The sequence below is a fragment of the Schistocerca americana genome, chromosome 11, assembly GCF_021461395.2.
Source record: "Schistocerca americana isolate TAMUIC-IGC-003095 chromosome 11, iqSchAmer2.1, whole genome shotgun sequence".
In the NCBI taxonomy this organism is placed as follows: Eukaryota; Metazoa; Arthropoda; class Insecta; order Orthoptera; family Acrididae; genus Schistocerca; species Schistocerca americana.
The window spans coordinates 111176062-111197032 of NC_060129.1; the positions used below are offsets into that span (position 1 = coordinate 111176062).

A 20971-nucleotide genomic window follows, 5' to 3' on the forward strand; every position below is an offset into this window, starting at 1 on the left:
TATAATTTATTCAATTCCGAAGACTACAACTATTTTTAAATTTTTTTTTGAAATGTGTTCTACGTGGGCGTGACCCACTGTGGCGCTGTTAAACTGCTGTCAAATGGTGTTATTATTAACGTCCGTGTTCATCAGGTACATTTTAGTGATGTGAGATAAAGTATGTGTTGTGGCTAACCTGTGATGGTTCAATATATATCGCTGGTGCGATTGTCAATTGTTTCATGTTTATTTACTCTGTCGTTATCTCGAAAATATTCGTAATTAATTCTGTTTCTTGAGTCTCTGTTTTGCTGAAGTACAATAATGAGTAAAAGTAAAGTTATTAGAAATCCTCTGAAGGCTTTTAAGAAAAGGAGCATTCTAAGGTGCAAGGTATTTAGAAATATGGGAATGAAGGTAGGTTCTAACATGGTACGAGCGATGCTTGCTTTAGACAAGGAACGCCTTCGGGCTGCAGACAGGGCTGTAAAGAGTCTAGAAATACAAGCAAGAGTAAACAGGAGGAGGAACAAGAGGAAGTTGGAGGAGGAGTTTGCAGAGGATGAAGATAATCCATCCTATGGACCTGGAATGCACTAAAAAGTTAATCCAATCTTTGTCACTCGATTCCCAAAACTTTTATTTTCTCATACTAATCACATGTTTTCTAAGGGTCTTCCAAACATATTTGTTTCAAACTTTCAGTAAATGTTACACAGTACCTTCTGCATAATTTAACACAGCCTTTTTCCAAAAAACTGTATATTTTTGAATATATAAATAAAAAATTGCAAAAAAAAGTTGTGAATTTTCATTACAATTGAAAAAAAAAAATCATCTTTAATAACTGAACTAAAATTTTGTAAAATCCCTGTGTTAAGTTGTAGCCCATATTCCAATAAATAATCTGTAAAAAGTTCAACTTCCTACCTCAAATACTTTGTGAGGAAAGATGTAATTTATAAGCGTTATTTTAACATTGCAAGTATAGGGCATTCCGGAGCCCCTTAACCTTTTCTGTTAGGAGAGTTAATTCACAGGTGGAACCACTCTTTGGATCAGATATGGGGTCTCATATTGGTGTGGTTCCTGTTGACTCCTTATCAGTAGGTGGGACTATACTAGGCACAGCCTTCATGTCAACAGGAAGAATATTGACATTAATCAATTTTGCTCAGGGCAGGGCATAGAAGCTTGTGCAACAGAAGTAGTATTTCATAATAAGTCCTTAATAACAGTAAGCATATACAGAGCACCTTCAGGAAACTTTAACTCTTCATAAAAAATCTGAAAGCTCTGTTCCACCATATCACAGTAAAAACATGGAAACAGTGTTTGCTGGTGATTTTAATGCAGATTTATTGAAAAGCCCTGTGAGTGAACAATTACTGCAAACAGTAACACTGTCACTCAATTTAACTGTTACTGTGAACTCTGCAACTGGGGTATGTAAATGCTCTGAAACTGCTTTTGATAATATCTTTGTAGACAAATTTAGGGGAAAAAAAGTCATATCACAAAACCAACAGTATATGGGCGATCATGAAATCCAGCATCTTATATTAAAAGTTGAAACTTGTCAGGATATAAAATCTATGAAATCTGAGGGTAATAAATCAGTTGAAAATTGAGAATTTTAGCAGATTGCTCAAAGAAATGAACTGGATAGATGTTTACGGTACTACTGACTCGAATGAAAAATACAAAGCATTCATTTGCAAAGTTACTTCCTCATTTAAAAATTGTTTTCCCCGAAGGGTAACTCAAATCAAACAGAAGTCTCAAAATAAACCATGGGTTACAGTGGGGAATAAAGATATGACATAGGATAAAAAGGAAGGTGTATCTACTACCCACGGACAGCTCCAATGTTAGCATTGTAATGCATTACAAAGAATACTGCAAAATATTCAAGCAAGTAATCCAGAAATGTAAGCAGTTTTATTATGAGAAAAAAGATAGTTACATCAGGCAAAAAAAATAAAAACAATGTGGGATATAGGGAAGACAGACACAAGTGGGGCCAGAAACGAACTCATAGCTGTAATTAAATAATTGAGACATTGGTAACAAGTGCATGTAGTGCTGCAAATCTCTTAAAGAAGTACTTTGTTTCTGTTACTGACAGTTTAGTGTTACCACTATGAGTAAAAAGTACAGTTGAATATTTGAGACCAGAGATAACTTAAGTAAAATGGAAATGACATTTACATCTCTCAAAGAAGAAGCATTCGTAATAAAATCCTTAAAATCAAAGTAGTGCGCAGCTTGTGGTCGTGCGGTAGCGTTCTCGCTTCCCACGTCCGGGGTCCCGGGTTCGATTCCCGGCGGGGTCAGGGATTTTTCTCTGCCTCGTGATGACTGGGTGTTGTGTGATGTCCTTAGATTAGTTAGGTTTAAGTAGTTCTAAGTTCTAGGGGACTGATGACCATAGATGTTAAGTCCCATAGTGCTCAGAGCCAACCATTTTTTAAAATCAAAGTATTCTAGTGATTATGATAACATACCAACGAAGTTAATCAGAGTGCTCATGTGAGTTGAGTTGTTGCTATTGTTATTTGTGTAATCAATCTCTAATTAACGGAACATTTTCAGATTCACAAAAACATTGCTGAACTTAAGCCTGTTTACAGGAAGGAGAATAAAGAGATACCATCAAACTATTGATAAATTTCAATTTTGCCATCTTTTTCAAAAATATTTGAAAATATTGACTTCAAGCATCTTCTTAAGCATATGACTGCAAATAATACAAGGTGTCCACAATGAGACTCCAACATTTTAATATCCTATATCTTTCTCATTTCAGATGGGGGACCTGTGAATCCTGAAGGGGCAGACAGAGCAACTCAACAAGTTTGTGGTGTGCAAATTTGATATGCCAAGTGGCCGTAGTGGAGCTGCAATCAATTGTTTTATCAAAATGGATGATACGAAGAAGTGTGGAATTAATTATATGTGGTGTCCTTCAAGGTTCCATCTTAGGTCCACTATTTTTCTTGTGTACACTTTTGACCTCTTGTCTGTTACACTGCCAGATGCTAAGTTTGCAGATGATACAAACACTGCAATAAATAGCAAGTCGAGCACAAATTTAGAAGTGGCTGCTAATCAAATTTTCACTGACATTAATAAATGGTTTAAAGCTAATTCACTGTCATTAAGCTTTGAAAAGATTCAATATATGCAGTTCAAAACCTGTTAGAGATTTCATTCCAGCATGTGAATAACATATGAAGACATGCAGATCGAAGAGGTTTGACAGTGTTAAATTTCTCAGATTACAACTCCGTAATAAATTCACTTGGAAAGGGCATACCACAGAATTGCTGAAGTGGCTAAACAAGTCGGTATTTGCAATCGAACAATATAAGATGTAGGAGACATAAATATAAAAAAATCTCACTTACTTTGCTTACTTTCATTCTAGTGTGTCATATGGGATCATATTCTGGGGTAACACATCAAACCAAATAAAAGCTTTTAGAGTGCAAAAGCGTGTAATAAAACTCATTTGTGGTGTAAATTCAAGATCATCATGTAGACACCTGTTCAAGGAACTGGGTATTCTAACTATTGCTTCTCAGTATAGTTATTCCTTAATGAAAGTCATTGTATATAGTATATTACTATTTCCAACCAATAGGTCAACACACAGTATCGGTACTAGGAATAAGAACAATATAGAGAAAGACCTAGAATCATTTACCTTGGTCCAAAAGGGGGTCCATTATTCAGGAACACACATTTTCAATAAATTACCCGCAACCATCAAAAACATGGTTTTTAGATTAAGCACAATTTAAAGAGATTTTGAAAGACTTTTTGCTACGCAACTCGTTTAAGTCTGTAGACGAATATCTTAACAGGGACTGTTAGACCAAGTTAAGTAAAATTGTCTCTTGATTTCAGTTTTGACAGTACTTGGTGACAACAGTTAAGACATTGATTTTGAGTATGATAAATTTATTAAAAGTGCATAACTATGTTTCATTCTGACTGTGTATTGATTATGTAAATATTAGCAGTTCCAGTTTACTGTAATGTATTCACATATTTTGAAAATCTGACAAATGACCAGGGAAGTGAGTTGTATATTCAAGTGTTCTATGTTTTTTTATGTTACACTTTCTAACATGTTCCACACTCATGAGAATCATCTCTCATTTTTGGGCCTATGGAACAAAAACCGAATCTATGAGGGTAATCCGAAAAGTAAGGTCTCCTACTTTTTATAAGTACATAGACCTGTTTATTTCTACAATGGTTAACATCAGTTTACAGCTATTTTTTGACATAATCACCATTTCTGTCGATGCATTTTTGAAGACGCTCGGCAGTTTTTGTATGCCCACGTCATACCAGCTCGCTGCCGTGCTGTTCAGACTGAACCTCTTCTTTCACCTCGTCGGTGGAGCTGAATCGCTTTCCGGCCAAATGTTCTTTTACCCTAGGGAACATGTGATAGTCACTGGGTGCCAAGTCAGGACTATAGGGTAGGTGGGTGGGTGATTACGTTCTACTGAAACTGTTGCAGGAGAGCAACGATTTGCCGAGCGATGTGTGGGCGAGCATTGTCACGGAGATTGTGTATACCCATGCTCAACATTCCTCTTCTCCGGTTCTGAATTGCCGTTTGAGTTTTTTCTGAGTCTCACAGTACCTGTCAGTGTTAATTGCGGTTCCAGAATACATAAATTGCCACAGCGTCTACAAAAATGCATCGACAGAAATGGTGATTATGTCGAAAAATAGCTAAATGTTCAAGCTGTAAACTGATGTAAACCATTGTAGAAATAAACAGATCTGTGTACTTCTAAAAAATAGGAGACCTTACTTTTGGGGTTACCCTCGTATTTTGAAAATCTGACAAATGACCAGGGAAGTGAGTGGTATACTCAAGTGTTCCATGTTCTATGTTTTTTTTTTATTTTACACTTTCTGACATGTTCCACGGTCATGAGAATCGTCTCTCATTTTTGGGCCTATGAACAAAAACTGAATCTGATTTAATCTGATATCATGGAATGGACTGGGTCCTCTGGTCAAAATGAACTGATGATTGACTGGAAATGGTTATGTTTGGCTACTCGGAGACATTTGCAGCCATTCATGGACTTCATGTTCCCAACAACAGACTTTTTATGGATGACAATGCACCAGTCCACAGCTGTTCGTGATTGTTTTGAAGAACATTATGGACAATTCGAGAGAATGATCTGGCCATCCAGATCAGCCAACACAAATCCCATCGAATGTTTATGGGATATAATCAAGAGGTCAGTTTGTGCAGAAAATCCTACAACACCTACACTTTTGCAATTATGGATGGTTATAGATGAAGCATGGCTCAATATTTTTGCAGAGGACTTCCACCAACTTGCTGATACGATGCCACATACAGTTGCTGCACTATGCCATGCAAATGGTGGTCTGGCACGATATTAGCAAGCATCCCGTGACTCTTTGTCACCTCATTGTAGAAGGACTTGCTGCTTTACTTCGTCTGCCTTAATGGTTGCTGCTGTTGAGAATCGTGATGCCGTGGCAACAGACACATCTACCAGTACCAGCAACCTCTACAGCCATAAATGATAACTAATGAAAACATCATTGCAAAAGATAGAGTGGGAGAGTACAGCTCAGTGACAAAGCAGACAAGAATGCAATCAACACCGACGATTAGCTCACTGCCCTGTTGCAGTCATCTGTTGTCAGTATGGCACGAAATACCCCGACTGCTGCCGGCTGCTACCGATCATAAGTTCATACACTGCTGTAGTTCCCAGTACCTATATTTTACAGTGTTGTGTGTCGTTTTATTTGTTGACTGTGTGTTCCACCTTACAAAGATGAGTGCTGTAACAAAAAAAGAGGAAATTTGTGCCTTTGCATCTAAAATTAGAAGCACTAAGACAACTTGACAAAGGAGAAACAATAAAAAAACTCGCTCTCGAATATGGTGTCGGTGAAGTTACTGTTGGTGACTGGCGAAGAAACAGACTTAAATTGGAACAGTTTTCTTCACAGAAATGCTCACATGAATCTCTCAATCGAAGAAGTATAAAGAAGTCAGACTTCGAAAAAACAAGTGAGGCATTGTCCATGTGGTTTACCCAACAGAGACAGAAGGGTGCTCCGATTTCTGGCCCAATCTTGCAAGAAAAAGCTTTGTTTTTCAGAAACCAGCTGCAGGAAGGAGATGAAAATTTCGCCGCTAGTGTGGGCTGGCTCGACAAGTGGAAGAAGAGGTATGGAGTACGTCAACTAGACGTACGCGGAGAAAAACTCTCTGGTGACGCTCAAGCCGTTTCAAAATTTATTGTCGAGTTTAAAAAAATCGTAACTGATGAAAATTTGTCTAATGAACAAATATATAACTGTGACAAAACTGGGATAAATTTTAAAATGTTACCAGCGAGGACACTTGCTTCTTGCGAAGAAAAATGTGCTCCTGGGCACAAAAAAAGCAAAGAGTGGCTCACAGTTATGGCAGCTTCAAATGCAACTGGAAACCACAAACAAAAACTAGTTGTGATTGGGAAGTCTGCCAAGCCAAGAGAATTCATTCAAGAATGTATCCATCTCAGCTCTTCCAGTTGTCTATACACATCAGAATAATGCCTGGATGAATCAGGAAATCTTCAAGAACTGGTGTTTTAACTCATTTGTACCTGACTGCAATAATTTTTTAAAAGAAAGGGGACTGCCATGCAAAGCAATTTTGCTCACGGATAATGCGTCCTCACATCTAAGTGCAGGAGAACTGCAGTGCGACGGTATCCACGCCTTGTTTTTCCCACCAAACGTTACCTGTCTCATTCAGCCCACGGATCAGGGCGTTCTGGAATGTCTAAAAGAAAAGTATCGACGGCGATTGCTACAGTCAATCCTGCATTCCGAAGACAATGAAAGCATTGTAGGAGCTTTGAAGAAAGTGACTTTGAAGGACGTCATGTACTGGATTAGCGAATCTTGGAGCGAAATAAAGTCAGACACAATTTCTAAGTCATGGAGGAAAATTCTACAGGAAAGTATGTCAGACATAGAAACTGAAGATTTATCAGATGAGGACGATCAGCCATTGTGTAATTTAATCAGAAGATTGCCAGGGTGTGAAGAGGCAGAAGAGGTGGAAGTAGGCGAGTGGTTAAATTCGGACGAACAGTTGGAAGTGACAGACTCTTCTATAATTGACACGGTTAACATTCCATCGCAGTGTGAGAGTGACGAGGCAGAGGCTGCACCGATGACGAGTCACACCGACCGCTACGCTGCTCTCGAGGCCGCCGTATGCTATGTGGAACAACAGCCTGAGGCAACACCAACTGACCTTTTGCTCCCGAGACGGTGGCGTGACATTGCCGCGAGGAAACGTTGCAGCTTCACCAAACAAAAGAACTTCACTATTACATGTGTAAATAAATAATTATTGTTATTCTGGCAATGCAAATACATGTGTAAATACTTTTATTTTAATAAAGTTCATATTCTGACCTGTATTACTTCCAATTTCATAATATTTCTCTTTCCCATTTAAATTACGATAGTCCGAGTTTTCGATAGTTCTACGTGGTTCCGGTCCCGTTCACCTCGAACTATTGAGACTCTAGTGTATTAGGTCTTCTTCCCATTCCATTCACATACGGGGCGTGGAAGAATGACTGTTTAAATGTCTCTGCGCGTGCTGTAATTAATCTGTTCTTGTACTTGTGATCCCTATAGGTCTGACACAGAGAGTTGTAGTATATTACTAGATTCATCATCTGGATTCTTGAAATTTGTACGTAGCTTTTGTAGGGATAGTTTGCATCAATCTTCAAGTGTCTGCTAGTCCAGTTCATTCAGCATCTCTGTGACACTCTCCCATGGATCAAAAAAACCTGTGAATGTTCATTCTGCCCTTCTCTCTATCCATTCAATATCTCCTGTTAGCCCTATGTGATATGGGTCCCACACATTTCAGCAATATTCTAGGATTTGTCTCGCAAATGTTACGTGAGGAATCTCGTTTTTAGGCTGACTGCATTTCTCCGGCATTCTACCAATGGAAATGGAAATGAGCATTTGGCATCATTGGCTCGGAGGCCCCTTACGGGGCAGGTCCGACCACCTCGGTGCAGCTCTTATTACATTCGACGCCACATTGGGCAACCTGCACACCAGATGGGGATGAAATGATGGTGAAGACAGCACAACACCCAGTCCCTGAGCGGAGAAAATCTCCGACTCAGCCGGGAATCGAACCTGGGCCCGTAGGACGGCAATCCGTCACGCTCATCACTCAGCTATCGGGGCGGACGTTCTATCAATAAACTGAAGTCTATCACCTGCTGTCTATGTGGTCGTTGCGTTTCATACTCCTACAAAGTGTTATACCTAACTGTTTGTACGAGTTGAGTGATTCCAACTGTGGGTAAGTAACCTGGGCACTGCAGAGTTAGAGAATGAGAAGGACAATGTTTTATTGCTTGTCTTCCAGTTCCAACTCACAGGCATGTGAGCCCTATACTGGCCAGATGCTATGGTGTAAATTTCAAATGGAAGTAACGTAGATCCACAAATGCAATGGTCATCTTCAAGTGCGGTACATATTTGTAGCGAGAAATGTGGAATTAATATAATAGAGGGAAACATTCCACGTGGGAAAAATTGGAGAAAATCTCCGACTCAGCCGGGAATCGAACCTGGGCCCGTAGGACGGCAATCCGTCACGCTCATCACTCAGCTATCGGGGCGGACGTTCTATCAATAAACTGAAGTCTATCACCTGCTGTCTATGTGGTCGTTGCGTTTCATACTCCTACAAAGTGTTATACCTAACTGTTTGTACGAGTTGAGTGATTCCAACTGTGGGTAAGTAACCTGGGCACTGCAGAGTTAGAGAATGAGAAGGACAATGTTTTATTGCTTGTCTTCCAGTTCCAACTCACAGGCATGTGAGCCCTATACTGGCCAGATGCTATGGTGTAAATTTCAAATGGAAGTAACGTAGATCCACGAATGCAATGGTCATCTTCAAGTGCGGTACATATTTGTAGCGAGAAATGTGGAATTAATATAATAGAGGGAAACATTCCACGTGGGAAAAATTATATATAAAAACAAAGATGAGGTGACTTACCGAACGAAAGCGCTGGCAGGTCGATAGACACACAAACAAACACAAACATACACACAAAATTCAAGCTTTCGCAACAAACTGTTGCCTCATCAGGAAAGAGGGAAGGAGAGAGGAAGACGAAAGGAAGTGGGTTTTAAGGGAGAGGGTAAGGAGTCATCCCAATCCCGGGAGCGGAAAGACTTACCTTAGGGGGAAAAAAAGGACAGGTATACACTCGCACACATGCACATATCCATCCACACATACAGACACAAGCCTCTCCTTCCCGCTTTCCTGATGAGGCAACAGTTTGTTGCGAAAGCTTGAATTTTGTGTGTATGTTTGTGTTTGTTTGTGTGTCTATCGACCTGCCAGCGCTTTCGTTCGGTAAGTCACCTCATCTTTGTTTTTATATATAAAAAGAAATGTGGAATTAAATTAACATTGTTGTAATACATCAAAATGAGTGGAACAAAAATGACATTAGAAACTTTTAGCAAACATTTGTGATGGGTCTCATATTGCATAATGCACTTTAATAAGAGTACAGTATAGTTACTGTTATTATTGAATGAATCATCCCCTCGTGCACAATACTTTGTAAGACAATTACGGTGTCACAGTCAACAGAGAACATTCGATACGAAGTATACCAAGTGGAGCCAAATTTTAACAATCAGTATTTGGGGGCCGGTGGCCAACTTATTGTGCCCTTACCAAAGCTAGTCTGTACATATTTATTTATGTAGGTTAACCAATTAATAATATGGTCGGAACATATGCGGCCCATGGTGCTGCTCCACAATGTTGGTGTGGGCTCTTGAGTTGTGGGGGGTGGGGGTGGGGGGTGGTGACTGCTGGCTTAGATCAGATTATAAACAAAAATGAAGGAATCAAAAATTAATTACTGCAGAGCAGTGTACATTACTTGACAACATTCATAGGATTCTTTGGGGACCAGGTGTTGCAAGGACAGACATAGATGAAGAGCATTTTTTCCACTTTTAAGTATTTCTATCAACAGGACAAGGAAATTCTCTTCCTGAAGATAAGTTCTGCCCAGTCACATGATAATAAAATATACTCTGCTTTGGAACTGATATCACTATTTTATCACACACCAAATCATATCTTGAATTCAGGGAACAGGAATAAGTGTCTTAGTGGTAAATGTTGATAAAGCATGTGAAGAACATATTTAAGTCACAAAAAATGCACCTTCACCGTTTTGAATGTACCGTGTTCACTGGAATGTTATCCTTATGAAAAATCAATTTCTTACATACAAATCTTGCTCATTTTCCACACGGATCCACTAAGATACAGTTGGGCCCCGTTATGCCTTTGTGTGCATAATCTGTTGCGATTTAAATCTTTTGAATTCACTGCAGTTTAACACTTATATCTATCAACAGCATTCATAGATTGCTTTCAACTGTAAGCTCTGATATTCTCATCCCCCTTAAATTTTCAAGCTGGTTCAGATGTAGCATAACATATGCTTTTGAAAACAAAATAAATTTCCTTGAAATTCTCTCTGTCTGCATACCCAGTACTCTACATATATTTACTGAGTCAGTTGTCATGCGATACAGTTTAAGTTTTATTTTCCTTTTGGAAGGTACGCCTAATGTTACTAACATTTATCGGAAGTTAGAACCACCTTTTGTTGACAAAGGTAATACATTTTGTTGAGAGTAATTTCCATCAGCTTGATACGAGAGCACCACTCAATATTTTGACTATTTTTAAATCCAGCTTTTTGGAAGAATTGAGCTGTCTCAGTCAAAACACTAGGTCCAAATAACCAAACTCAAGCAGTTATTTTCTGATAATAGATGTGACTATTATAAATTATTTAATATATGCAGATTAGATTATAGAAATCAGTGTCTTGGTCACATGTTAATTTATTAAAACTGATAGATGGTTTTGGCTTTGCTGCCATCGTCAGATCTAAAAATCACAGCCGGGCATGTAAGCACATAGTTATGTGCTGACTATGCTCATGTGTGGGATGTACATCACTGACTATGTGCCTGTGTGTTGCTGCTGTAATTATTAGATCTTATGATGGCAGCAAAACCAAAACCGGTTATCAGTTTTAATAAATTAGCAAGTGAACAAGACACTGATTTCAATAATGTATCCCAATACAAAGATAGGCCTATAGATTTTCTCAGTAGATTTAAACCGCCTGATTTCACATACATGATTTAGTTAAAAAATGCACTGCTTTGACAAAATTGAGTACCAGAATTGTATTACTTTATTCAAATTCTGCTGTTTGATATATGTACCATTTACATTCCATTCAGTTTATATTTTTGCAATTTCAGGGTAGTGTTTCAAATGCTTTCAGTCCCAGTTCGATCAATATGCTATAAATGTCAATGTGGCATTTACAGGAAGTTGCAAGTCAATCATATGGGGTTCAAAACTTATGAGTGCACAACGGGCAAGAAGAACTGTGTTAAAAACTTGCGGGTTTTGCACCACCCGATAGCTGCATTATTAATAAGACAGTTTGTTTATTTTTTAGGCTGCAGAGACAACACTGCAGATTGCATATGATGTAATGTGTAGTGAAGAGGAAGTGAAAGCAATTCCTACACACAGTTTTGAGGGAACAAACATTTATTACAAAAAGTTCTTTCTTCCATGTGCTATAAAACATTTCATGACAAAAATGTGCAAAGTTCAACAACAACGTCCAACATCTTTCTTGTTACGAAAATAATAAAAACATCTCATACAAACGAAGCAATACTGGTATAGCGAGGGAAGCGTCACGCACCCTGCACGCTCTTCTCACACAGCCTGAAAATTCAACAACCACAGCAGTAAATAAATAAATTAACATACTCCTCGGCACAGAACACGTGGTAATAAAAACAGACTTCTTTAGTTTACATATTTACACAAAAGGCAGTGAAAAACAATGGAAAATACTTAGGAATGTGTAAACAGACAGACATTGTTCCAAATGACACAGAGTATATACAAAAACTTAAATTGCACAGACAGTTATTACAGACACATCAGAGTACACAAGTCTTCACAACCAGTGATCTGTGGTTATCACACTATGCCTGCCCAGATTTCACATAAGCAAATCATAACACTGTTTGAATGTAAGCAGGTTCATGAAAAACTTCTTGCTCAAGTTACTTCCCGTACAACAGAAATGCCACTGCAGATTTTGTTACGTGTCTCAAACTTTAGTTAATCTGGAATGTTTTCCATTAGCCATTTTGCAGCACTAGAAAAAAAAAACCCACACACATTAGAGGTGTATGTTTGAAACATTTCAAACCTCAAACACAGTAACAGTTTTGAGCCAGTAACACATTCCATTGCTAGCAGACAGTGAGATACAGCAAGGCGATTATCAAAAAATTATTGTCATAGGCAGATTCATGAACCTAGGCAGAATGAGTTGGATCTGTTGCTGAGCGTGTGACAAGACGTACATTGCAACAGCCACTTACATTATAATAGCCAATTACATTAGAATTGCCACCGAGTGTTCCGACGCTTTTGAAGTACTCTGTTTTAAAGGTCGTTATCAGTGAAAACTTTAAATGTGATTGCGAGTTATTGCCCACAGAATTGCTGCAAGTACATATGGCCTATGCAGGTGATAGGCAACAATACTATGTAAAGTGCACGGAATGCATACTTACTTCATGAGTGAAGCAGCAGACAACTGTGTGATCAGATATATTTCTGGTCATCGAAGCACACTGTACCAGCTCAAAGGGCCTGTTGCATCTCTCTGCTGACCATCAACTCCGCAGTTACACCGACCACCATTGCAATGCATTTGTGAGTTATGGAATTATGGATTTTACATATCTAACCCAACTAGTACTGCTCCGAGACAAGCAACTCTGACTCGGGGCGTACCACAGCACAGCCATCTACTGTCCAGAGGCTTTGTGTCGTCACACGTCAAAAGCAGAAACAAATTTCAAAACACAACAGGTAGTACAATTGAAATGAAGAAACCTGCAGAAGTGAACATACAGTTACAATTACAGAGTGAAGAATGGATAAGGCAGTTACAGAGTAAATATAAAAATCACTGATGCAGAACTGGCTAACACATATGTTCCCAAAAACACATAGACATAGAATCAGTGGGGAGACCACAGAATAAATCAAGAGACCGACACTACGAACAAAACAGTAAAGGTTATAATGTACTTCACAGTCAAATTATGTGACAAAAGAAAGAAGTTTCAGGCTCAGTCTCACATACTAGATAATATATTTGTTTCGTACACCTCGTTTGGCAATAGGAGTGAGCATAGTTACCTGGTATTACATTCTATAGTGTGATTTACATTCAATTGAACTACTTATTTGGAACACATCTCGATGTCTCCTCTTTGTTTTTCACCTTGTGATTGTATGACCATATATGCAAGATCACTTGCAAATGATTAGTAAGTGGCGAACAGAACATATTATTCAAGTGATATGCAGCTTCAATGGACCAGTGGACTAGCAACAATCAGATATGATAATGGGATACTCAATTTCGTGGACATTTATGAGAAATGCAGAAGTAATGAAGGTGATTACACAGAGAAATAAGTAAACTTCAGCTTTGTAAGTGACACGATTTTCTTGATATTAAAATATATTTTATGAATTTATTAAAAACAAATGGCCATTACTTACTGGATAACCCACCTAAACCGGAACCACAGGAAACGAAAAACTATTTCAAGTGACTTGCAAATGCCAAGACTGACTGTGGAATAAATTGGAATTGTATCTTATACAGTCGCTGGACAAGGATACTGAGCTTATTATGGATATTTTTTTGTAGGGAATGAATGTTTCCCAGTCACACTTGGAATGTAAATATTGTCAGATATTTATTACTGTCTTAATGAAGGAGGATTGAAGACCTTTGTGAAACAACTTGACTAAAGAAAGCAATCATTTGAAAGGATTTATCCTGAGACATCACAGAATAGTTAATTTGACAATGCAGAGACATAGGGGGAGTAGAAATTACATAACGAGAGGGAGACCAAGGCTGGAATACAGTTAGGAGGTTCAAATGGATGTAGGCTGCAGTGGTCATGAAGAGATGGAGAGACTGACACAGGATAGACTAGTCTTTGGACTGAAGACCACAACAACAACAACAACAAGTAATGTTTGTTGTTACTTTGCAGTGCAGACGTGGGAAGTTACCACCAGAAAATACCTTCACGGGCAGCTGGGACTGCTTGTTGTTAATATAATGAAATTTATTGGCAGTGAGAAGGACAAAAGAGTGAAAGAAAATGGGACGGAAAGTGTGAGCTAAATGTTGCAGCCGAGTGAGCTGACAATGTACAAATTATGACACGAGGGACACGACTGTCGATCGGAGTGGAATTCGTGTATCTACCCCTGTAAAGAAGCAGCAAAGCGCAAATGCGATAGGTTTCACTGAAAATCTGAAATAAAGTGTAATCAGGCAATACAATCTTCCATATTTTTAAACCATACAAAGTTACGTAAGTTTTTCAAAAAATTCACACAGGTTCTTTTGCTGCGTTTTGTTCGAGTTTTGCAGGGAAATTCTGAGAAGAACTGGTCTGCCTATGGGATCTGATTTTAAAATGTGTCAGAATAAATAAGCCGTCATGTACAAATGAGATGACAGTGTGAAAAAATAGACACTGTGCCCAATTTTTTTTTAAAAAAAAAAGAGTTCCGCTTCACAGGGCATTGACATACAGACACTCAGCATGTGGTGACAGTCCACTTCTAATGATACCTAAGTGTATTCTATTACTGGCCCCCCCTCCTGACTTTCAAGTGTAAACGTGGCAATGCTGCAACTTTGGTCAGGTCAAAAGTTCATTTTGATAGGTAATAAATGTGTCCGTCAACTGTGCCTCTAGTAGTTCTCATACAGTCTTAGTCTAAAGTCCCAAAATTATCTGTCAATATTAGAGTATACAATCTAAAACATCTGAGACAACAAGATGAACTGGAACACTGACAGACTGCCTCTCAAAAGTAAAATCTGTAAACCAAAGCAGCAGAAGAGTCTGCAATGACACAGAAAGCACACATACTGTAACAGGGACATCAAAATTACATGGTGTCATTGTTCTAGTGATGGCCATAATAGTGGAAGATGAGGTGATTATTATAAGCTTGTTGTGGAAATATAAAGTATCGAATATTTTGCCATGATCTGTGCAATTCCAAAAGAAGGCAAATCTATTTTCCCTCTGCGTCAGAAAGATTAACATAAAACCAGCTTTGTGAAAAAGAGCAGCACATGCAAAAGACAGAAACTGATGGCAAACCTCAGATACTCATTTGTCAGGGACTAAAGACTGACCAGATCTACGTTTCGTGCCATCAACTTGTCCGAACATATTTAAATTGATAGAGCTTCTGCACTAGCAGAGAGTTTTGTTCTACCATTTCATCCTTCAATGTTCTTGAAATTTTTCATCAAATTAATTTTAGACAAAGGTCTGAAGTGAGTGGTGCTACACAGTGAAGATACAACTATGTAGTTAATGGCACTGTGAACGTGAGTGATAAAGTATAAAAGACACATGACATTATGGCACAACATGTAGGACAAAAGTTTTCATTGTTCCTTGTGAGTTCCAAATTCCTATGGAGCACAAGAGTTTGGTAAAATAGTTACATAGTTATTAAAGGCAAGAGGAAGATATTACATTCAGCAGGCCATGTGAGAGATTCCAAGTTCAAAAATGAGACGAAGTAACTCACTCACTATGGCAATAACACACTCCATCAAATACGTAATTATTGATCAATGAAGTTTCCATATTACTAGAAGAAATACAGAAACTGCCCACTTTTTATACAATTTTATTTACGCTATGGTGAAATGCATTCGGGGTTTTCCCATCTTCAGTTGGTGAATACATTTATATTTTCATTACACCTATTGAGCACTGAAAACCTAATACATAAACAGGCATACCCAAAGCTATGTAAAAGGTGGGTGGCTCCTGTATTTCTCCAAGTAATTTGATCCACATTCATGAAGCTCAAGGTGGTTATTATCATCAATAAGTTGTTAATTTCCCTACTACAGACTGCTGTCATCAATACCTCTCTCCTCCTGGTATTTCAGCTGAAGACATCCAACCATTTCAGAGTGAGTCAAAAAGCTGTCCTAGAGTTCACTTGGAAGATGGCTGGATGTTCTGCAGATGAAATACTTTAGAAAAAGGGAAGTACTGGTGACAGCAGCAATACCAAAACTTCACAGATTTAGTGTTATACCAGGAAAACATGAAGACTTGTGCAATTGTTGGGTCAAACAAATACTGTTACCCTTTACTCTCTCTTCCGTACTTCCAAGCCTGAAGAATGCGCAATCTGCAAACATTCTGTGCACCGTTTACGGTTTTAGGTTATTTCTGAATCTGAACAAGACATACACTCTCTGGTCGCAAATAGATGACTGCCTCACCCGTAACTCAGACTGTAGAATTACTGAAGATGTTTCAACTGTTTCCTCCAGAGAGAGACATCTGACAACCTACACGTTGCTTCGAGAGCCATCTTATTACAAGGAATGTTACACCTTGCAGTCGGTGCATCGTGCTATATCGTGGCAACAGTGGCCTCGGAGCAAGTACGAGGAATTGTGCTCCGGTGTCGAGCAGTGCCTCGGCGGGCGAACACGACCGACAGCGCGAGCTACGGCAGAGGGTGTCGATAAGCCGGCGACGCTCACTGCTCGGGAGCCGGTCACAGGCGTCGACAGTCGCGATGGCGCGAAAGGACGAGCCCCGCCGGCGGCTGTCATACCGTCCGCACCTTCCACACCAGCTGCGACAACATGCCGTCTCCGGCAATCTGCAAAACAGAGCTCCGTGCAGCGACAGCAGGCAGAGGCCACACGCAGTACTCTAGGGGAAAGGCTCCAGAAGGTGTGAGGAAGAGGAAAGATCTCACCATATCGGTATTCTGATACTCTTTGTTTTGAGACGAGATAAGCTGATTCCAGCCTCTGATGTTTAAAGCTACTGTCTTATCAGGTGGTATATGATGTGGGTCACAAGCACACGCGTTCTCTATCAAACGTATGATTATGTGGCATATCAAATAAAATATGTGAGTGTACTGAGGATTTATTGGTAGGGAGGCATGTTATTATGGATAGAGTATCATGAACAGAATTAGAAGTAACTTCAGGGAAGTGTACTGGGACCCTTGTTGTTCATGTTGTAAGTTAATGATCAAGTACGAGGGTTGAATGAAAAGTACTGCCACCACCTTCGTTAATTGGGTTTGGATGAGAATATTTTAATAAATCAGACATTATCATTAGAATGTGATCTTCAATTACCAATATTCACTTTTCCACGTAATCAACAGCCAACTGGATACATTTCTGCCAACGATGAACAAATTTTCTGACGCCATCACGGAAGAAGTTGACACTCTGTTTCCGCAACCACAGTCTCACAGTTCTCTCGACATCTTCATCAGAAGCATGATGATGTCCCCATTTCGTCTCCTGTCACAACTGAATGAAGAAAGCCATCACCTTCATTCTCGTGACACGAAAGGAGTTCCTGACAAATTTCGAGTCTGTGCCCTTTCATTTCAGGTGTCAGCATCAGGAGTCCTCATTGTGCACAGATCTTCCAATATTCAAGCAAAGCAATAATGTGACCTACACATTCTTGTGAAATGCCGATTGTGCTTGCAGTTTCTCTCCGAGTGATACGACGATCATCCCGAATCAATCTGTCAGCACTCTGTTTGTGAAACTCGGTGGTTGCTGTGACAGGATGTTCAAGTCTTTGTTTGTCACGCAGGACAGATGTTCCCACATCAATATCATCAAACTTATTCACCCACTGATCCACAGTACTCACATCAACACAATCACCATATACTGCTTTCATTCTCTGTTGAATCTCCTTTGGGGTGACACCTTCTGCTGTCAAGAACTCGATCACTGCACATTGCTTAAATCGCATTGACTGATCATCTGTGCAGGGTTCCATACTTTACACTGTAACAACACAACCGTTCAAGACTTCCCGCCAACTGGAGCTGTAGCGAAGAGGCAACGGAACAAGGCAGTACCTGTCGCATACCAATGCTGCCAACTGCTGAAGAGTTTGAAGGCGGAGGCATTACTTTTCAGTCAACCCTCATAGACAAAATTCATAGTAACCTCAGACCTTTTGCACATAATGCAGTTGACTATTATAAAGTACTGTCTAGACAAAACTGCAAAAATGCTCAGTCAGATCTTGATAAGATTTCACAGTGCTATAATGATCAGAAACTTGTTTTAAGTGTCCGGATATATAAAATGGCACACTTCAAAAAACCTAAAAGAAACAGTATTTTACAACTCCAACATAAAAAAGTCATAACTTGAATTAGTCAACTTATACAGGGTGTTACAAAAAGGTACGGCCAAACTTTCAGGAAACATTCCTCACACACAAATAAAGAAAAGATGTTATGTGGACATGTGTCCGGAAACGCTTAATTTCCACGTTAGAGCTCATTATAGTTTCATCAGTATGTACTGTACTTCCTCGATTCACCGCCAGTTGGCCCAATTCAAGGAAGGTAATGTTGACTTTGGTGCTTGTGTTGACATGCGACTCATTGCTCTACAGTACTAGCATCAAGCACATCAGTACGTATAATCAACAGGTTACTGTTCATCACGAACGTGGTTTTGCAGTCAGTGCAATGTTAACAAATGCGGAGTTGGCAGATGCCCATTTGATGTACGGATTAGCAAGGGGCAATAGCCGTGGCGCGGTACGTTTGTATCGAGACAGATTTCCAGAACGAAGGTGTCCTGACAGGAAGGTGTTCGAAGCAATTGACCGGCGTCTTAGGGAGCACGGAACGTTCCAGCCTATGACTCGCGAATGGGGAAGACCTAGAACGACGAGGACACCTGCAATGGACGAGGCAATTCTTCATGCAGTTGACGATAACCCTAATGTCAGCGTCAGAGAAGTTGCTGCTGTACAAGGTAACGTTGACCATGTCACTGTATGGAGAGTGATACGGGAGAACCAGTTGTTTCCGTACCGTGTACAGCGTGTGCAGGCACTATCAGCAGCTGTTCGGCCTCCACGGGTACACTTCTGCGAATGGTTCATCCGACAATGTGTCAATCCTCATTTCAGTGCAAATGTTCTCTTTACGGATGAGGCTTCATTCCGACGTGATCAAATTGTAAATTTTCACAATCAACGTGTGAGGGCTGACGAGACTCCGCATGCAATTGCGCAACCACGTCATCGACACAGATTTTCTGTGAATGTTTGGGCAGTCATTGTTGGTGATGTCTCGATTGGGCCTCACATTCTTCCACCTACGCTCAATGGAGCACGTTATCATGATTTCATACGGGATACTCTACCTGTGCTGCTAGAACATGTGCCTTTACAAGTATGACACAATGTGTGGTTCATGCACGGTGAGCTCCTGCACATTTCAGTTCAAGTGTTCGTACGCTTCTCAACAACAGATTCGGTGACCGACGGAATGGTAGAGGCGGACCAATTCCGTGGCCTCCACGCTCTCCTGACCTCAACCCTCTTGACTTTCATTTACGGGGGCATTTGAAAGCTCTTGTCTACGCAACCCCGGTACCAAATGTACAGACTCTTCGTGCTCGTATTGTGGATGGCTCTGATACAATACGCCATTCTCCATGGCTGCATCAGTGCATCAGGGATTCCATGCGATGGAGGGTGGATGCACGTATCCTCGCTAACGGAGGACATTTTGAACATTCCCTGTAACAAAGTGTTTGAAGTCACGCTGGTATGTTCTGTTGCTGTGTGTTTCCATTCCATGATTAATGTGATTTGAAGAGAAGTAATAAAATGAGCTCTAACATGGAAATTAAGCGTTTCCGGACACATGTCCACATAATATATTTTCTTTCTTTGTGTGTGAGGAATGTTTCCTGAAAGTTTGGCCGTACCTTTTTGTAACACCCTGTATAAATAAAACCTAAACTAAACTGCATCCGAATGAGCCTAGGAAGGCCCAACAATACCGGCCAACTGCCGTGTCATACTCAACTGACAGGTGTACTTGATATGGAGGGGCATGTGGTCAGCACACCACTCTCCTAGCCATTGTCAGTTTTTGTGACCACAGCTGCTACTTCTCCCCTTCAACTAGTTTCTCAATTGGCCTTACAAGGGCTGAGTGCACCATGCTTGCCAATAGTGATTGGCAGATCCAGATGGGAACCCTTCCAAGTGCTAGTCTAGTGTGACAGTGCTTAACTCCACTGATCTGACAGTAATCAGTATTACCACTGTAGCACAGCTATTGGCACTTATGTAAGTACCTGGATGTAACAATTTCTAGGGATACGAAATGGAATGTTCACATTGTCTCTGTTGTGTGAAGACAGGAGACTGATTTCAGTTCACTGGCAGTGCATTGGTAAAATGTGGTCACTCTACAAAGGAGGTTGGTTACAAAACACTTGTGAGACCCATCTTAAAGTACTCGTATTACTCAAGTGTACTGGACCCTTACCAAATATACCTATGTTTACAAAGAAGTGCAGCATGAAAGGTCACAGGATCGTTTGACCCACGGGGGAGTGTCACAAATGGTGAAAAACGAAAACTGACAGATGCTTGAAGATAGATGTCAACTGGCCCGTTAAACTCATAAAGTTTCAAGAGCCAGCCTTAAGTGGTAAATACTGGAATATTCTATAACACCCTGTTTATCGCTCCCAGTATGCACAAAGTCATTCAAGCAGTCATTCTCCTGTACCCCATAAGAGACTGGGAGAGGAAGAAACCCTAATGTGTGGTACCACACTTAGTACCTTCTGCTGTGCACTTTACAGTCACTTGC

General features: G+C 39.9%; 1 protein-coding gene across 2 annotated transcripts in view; it reads right to left on the bottom strand.

The window, feature by feature from the left end:
* Window positions 1-11704: 11704 nt before the first annotated feature.
* The window catches only part of LOC124554163 (solute carrier family 35 member E2A-like), a 156744-nt gene continuing 147477 nt past the window's right edge, over window positions 11705-20971 (bottom strand). Inside the window, exon 8 of one of the 2 annotated variants that reach the window (XM_047128235.1) lies at window positions 11705-11905. In XM_047128235.1, the coding sequence (XP_046984191.1) occupies window positions 11897-11905 (9 nt within the window). In that variant the 3' untranslated portion in view covers window positions 11705-11896. Of the gene's footprint in view, window positions 16952-20971 lie in introns of both variants that reach the window. The other variant, XM_047128234.1, reaches the window with a different exon arrangement.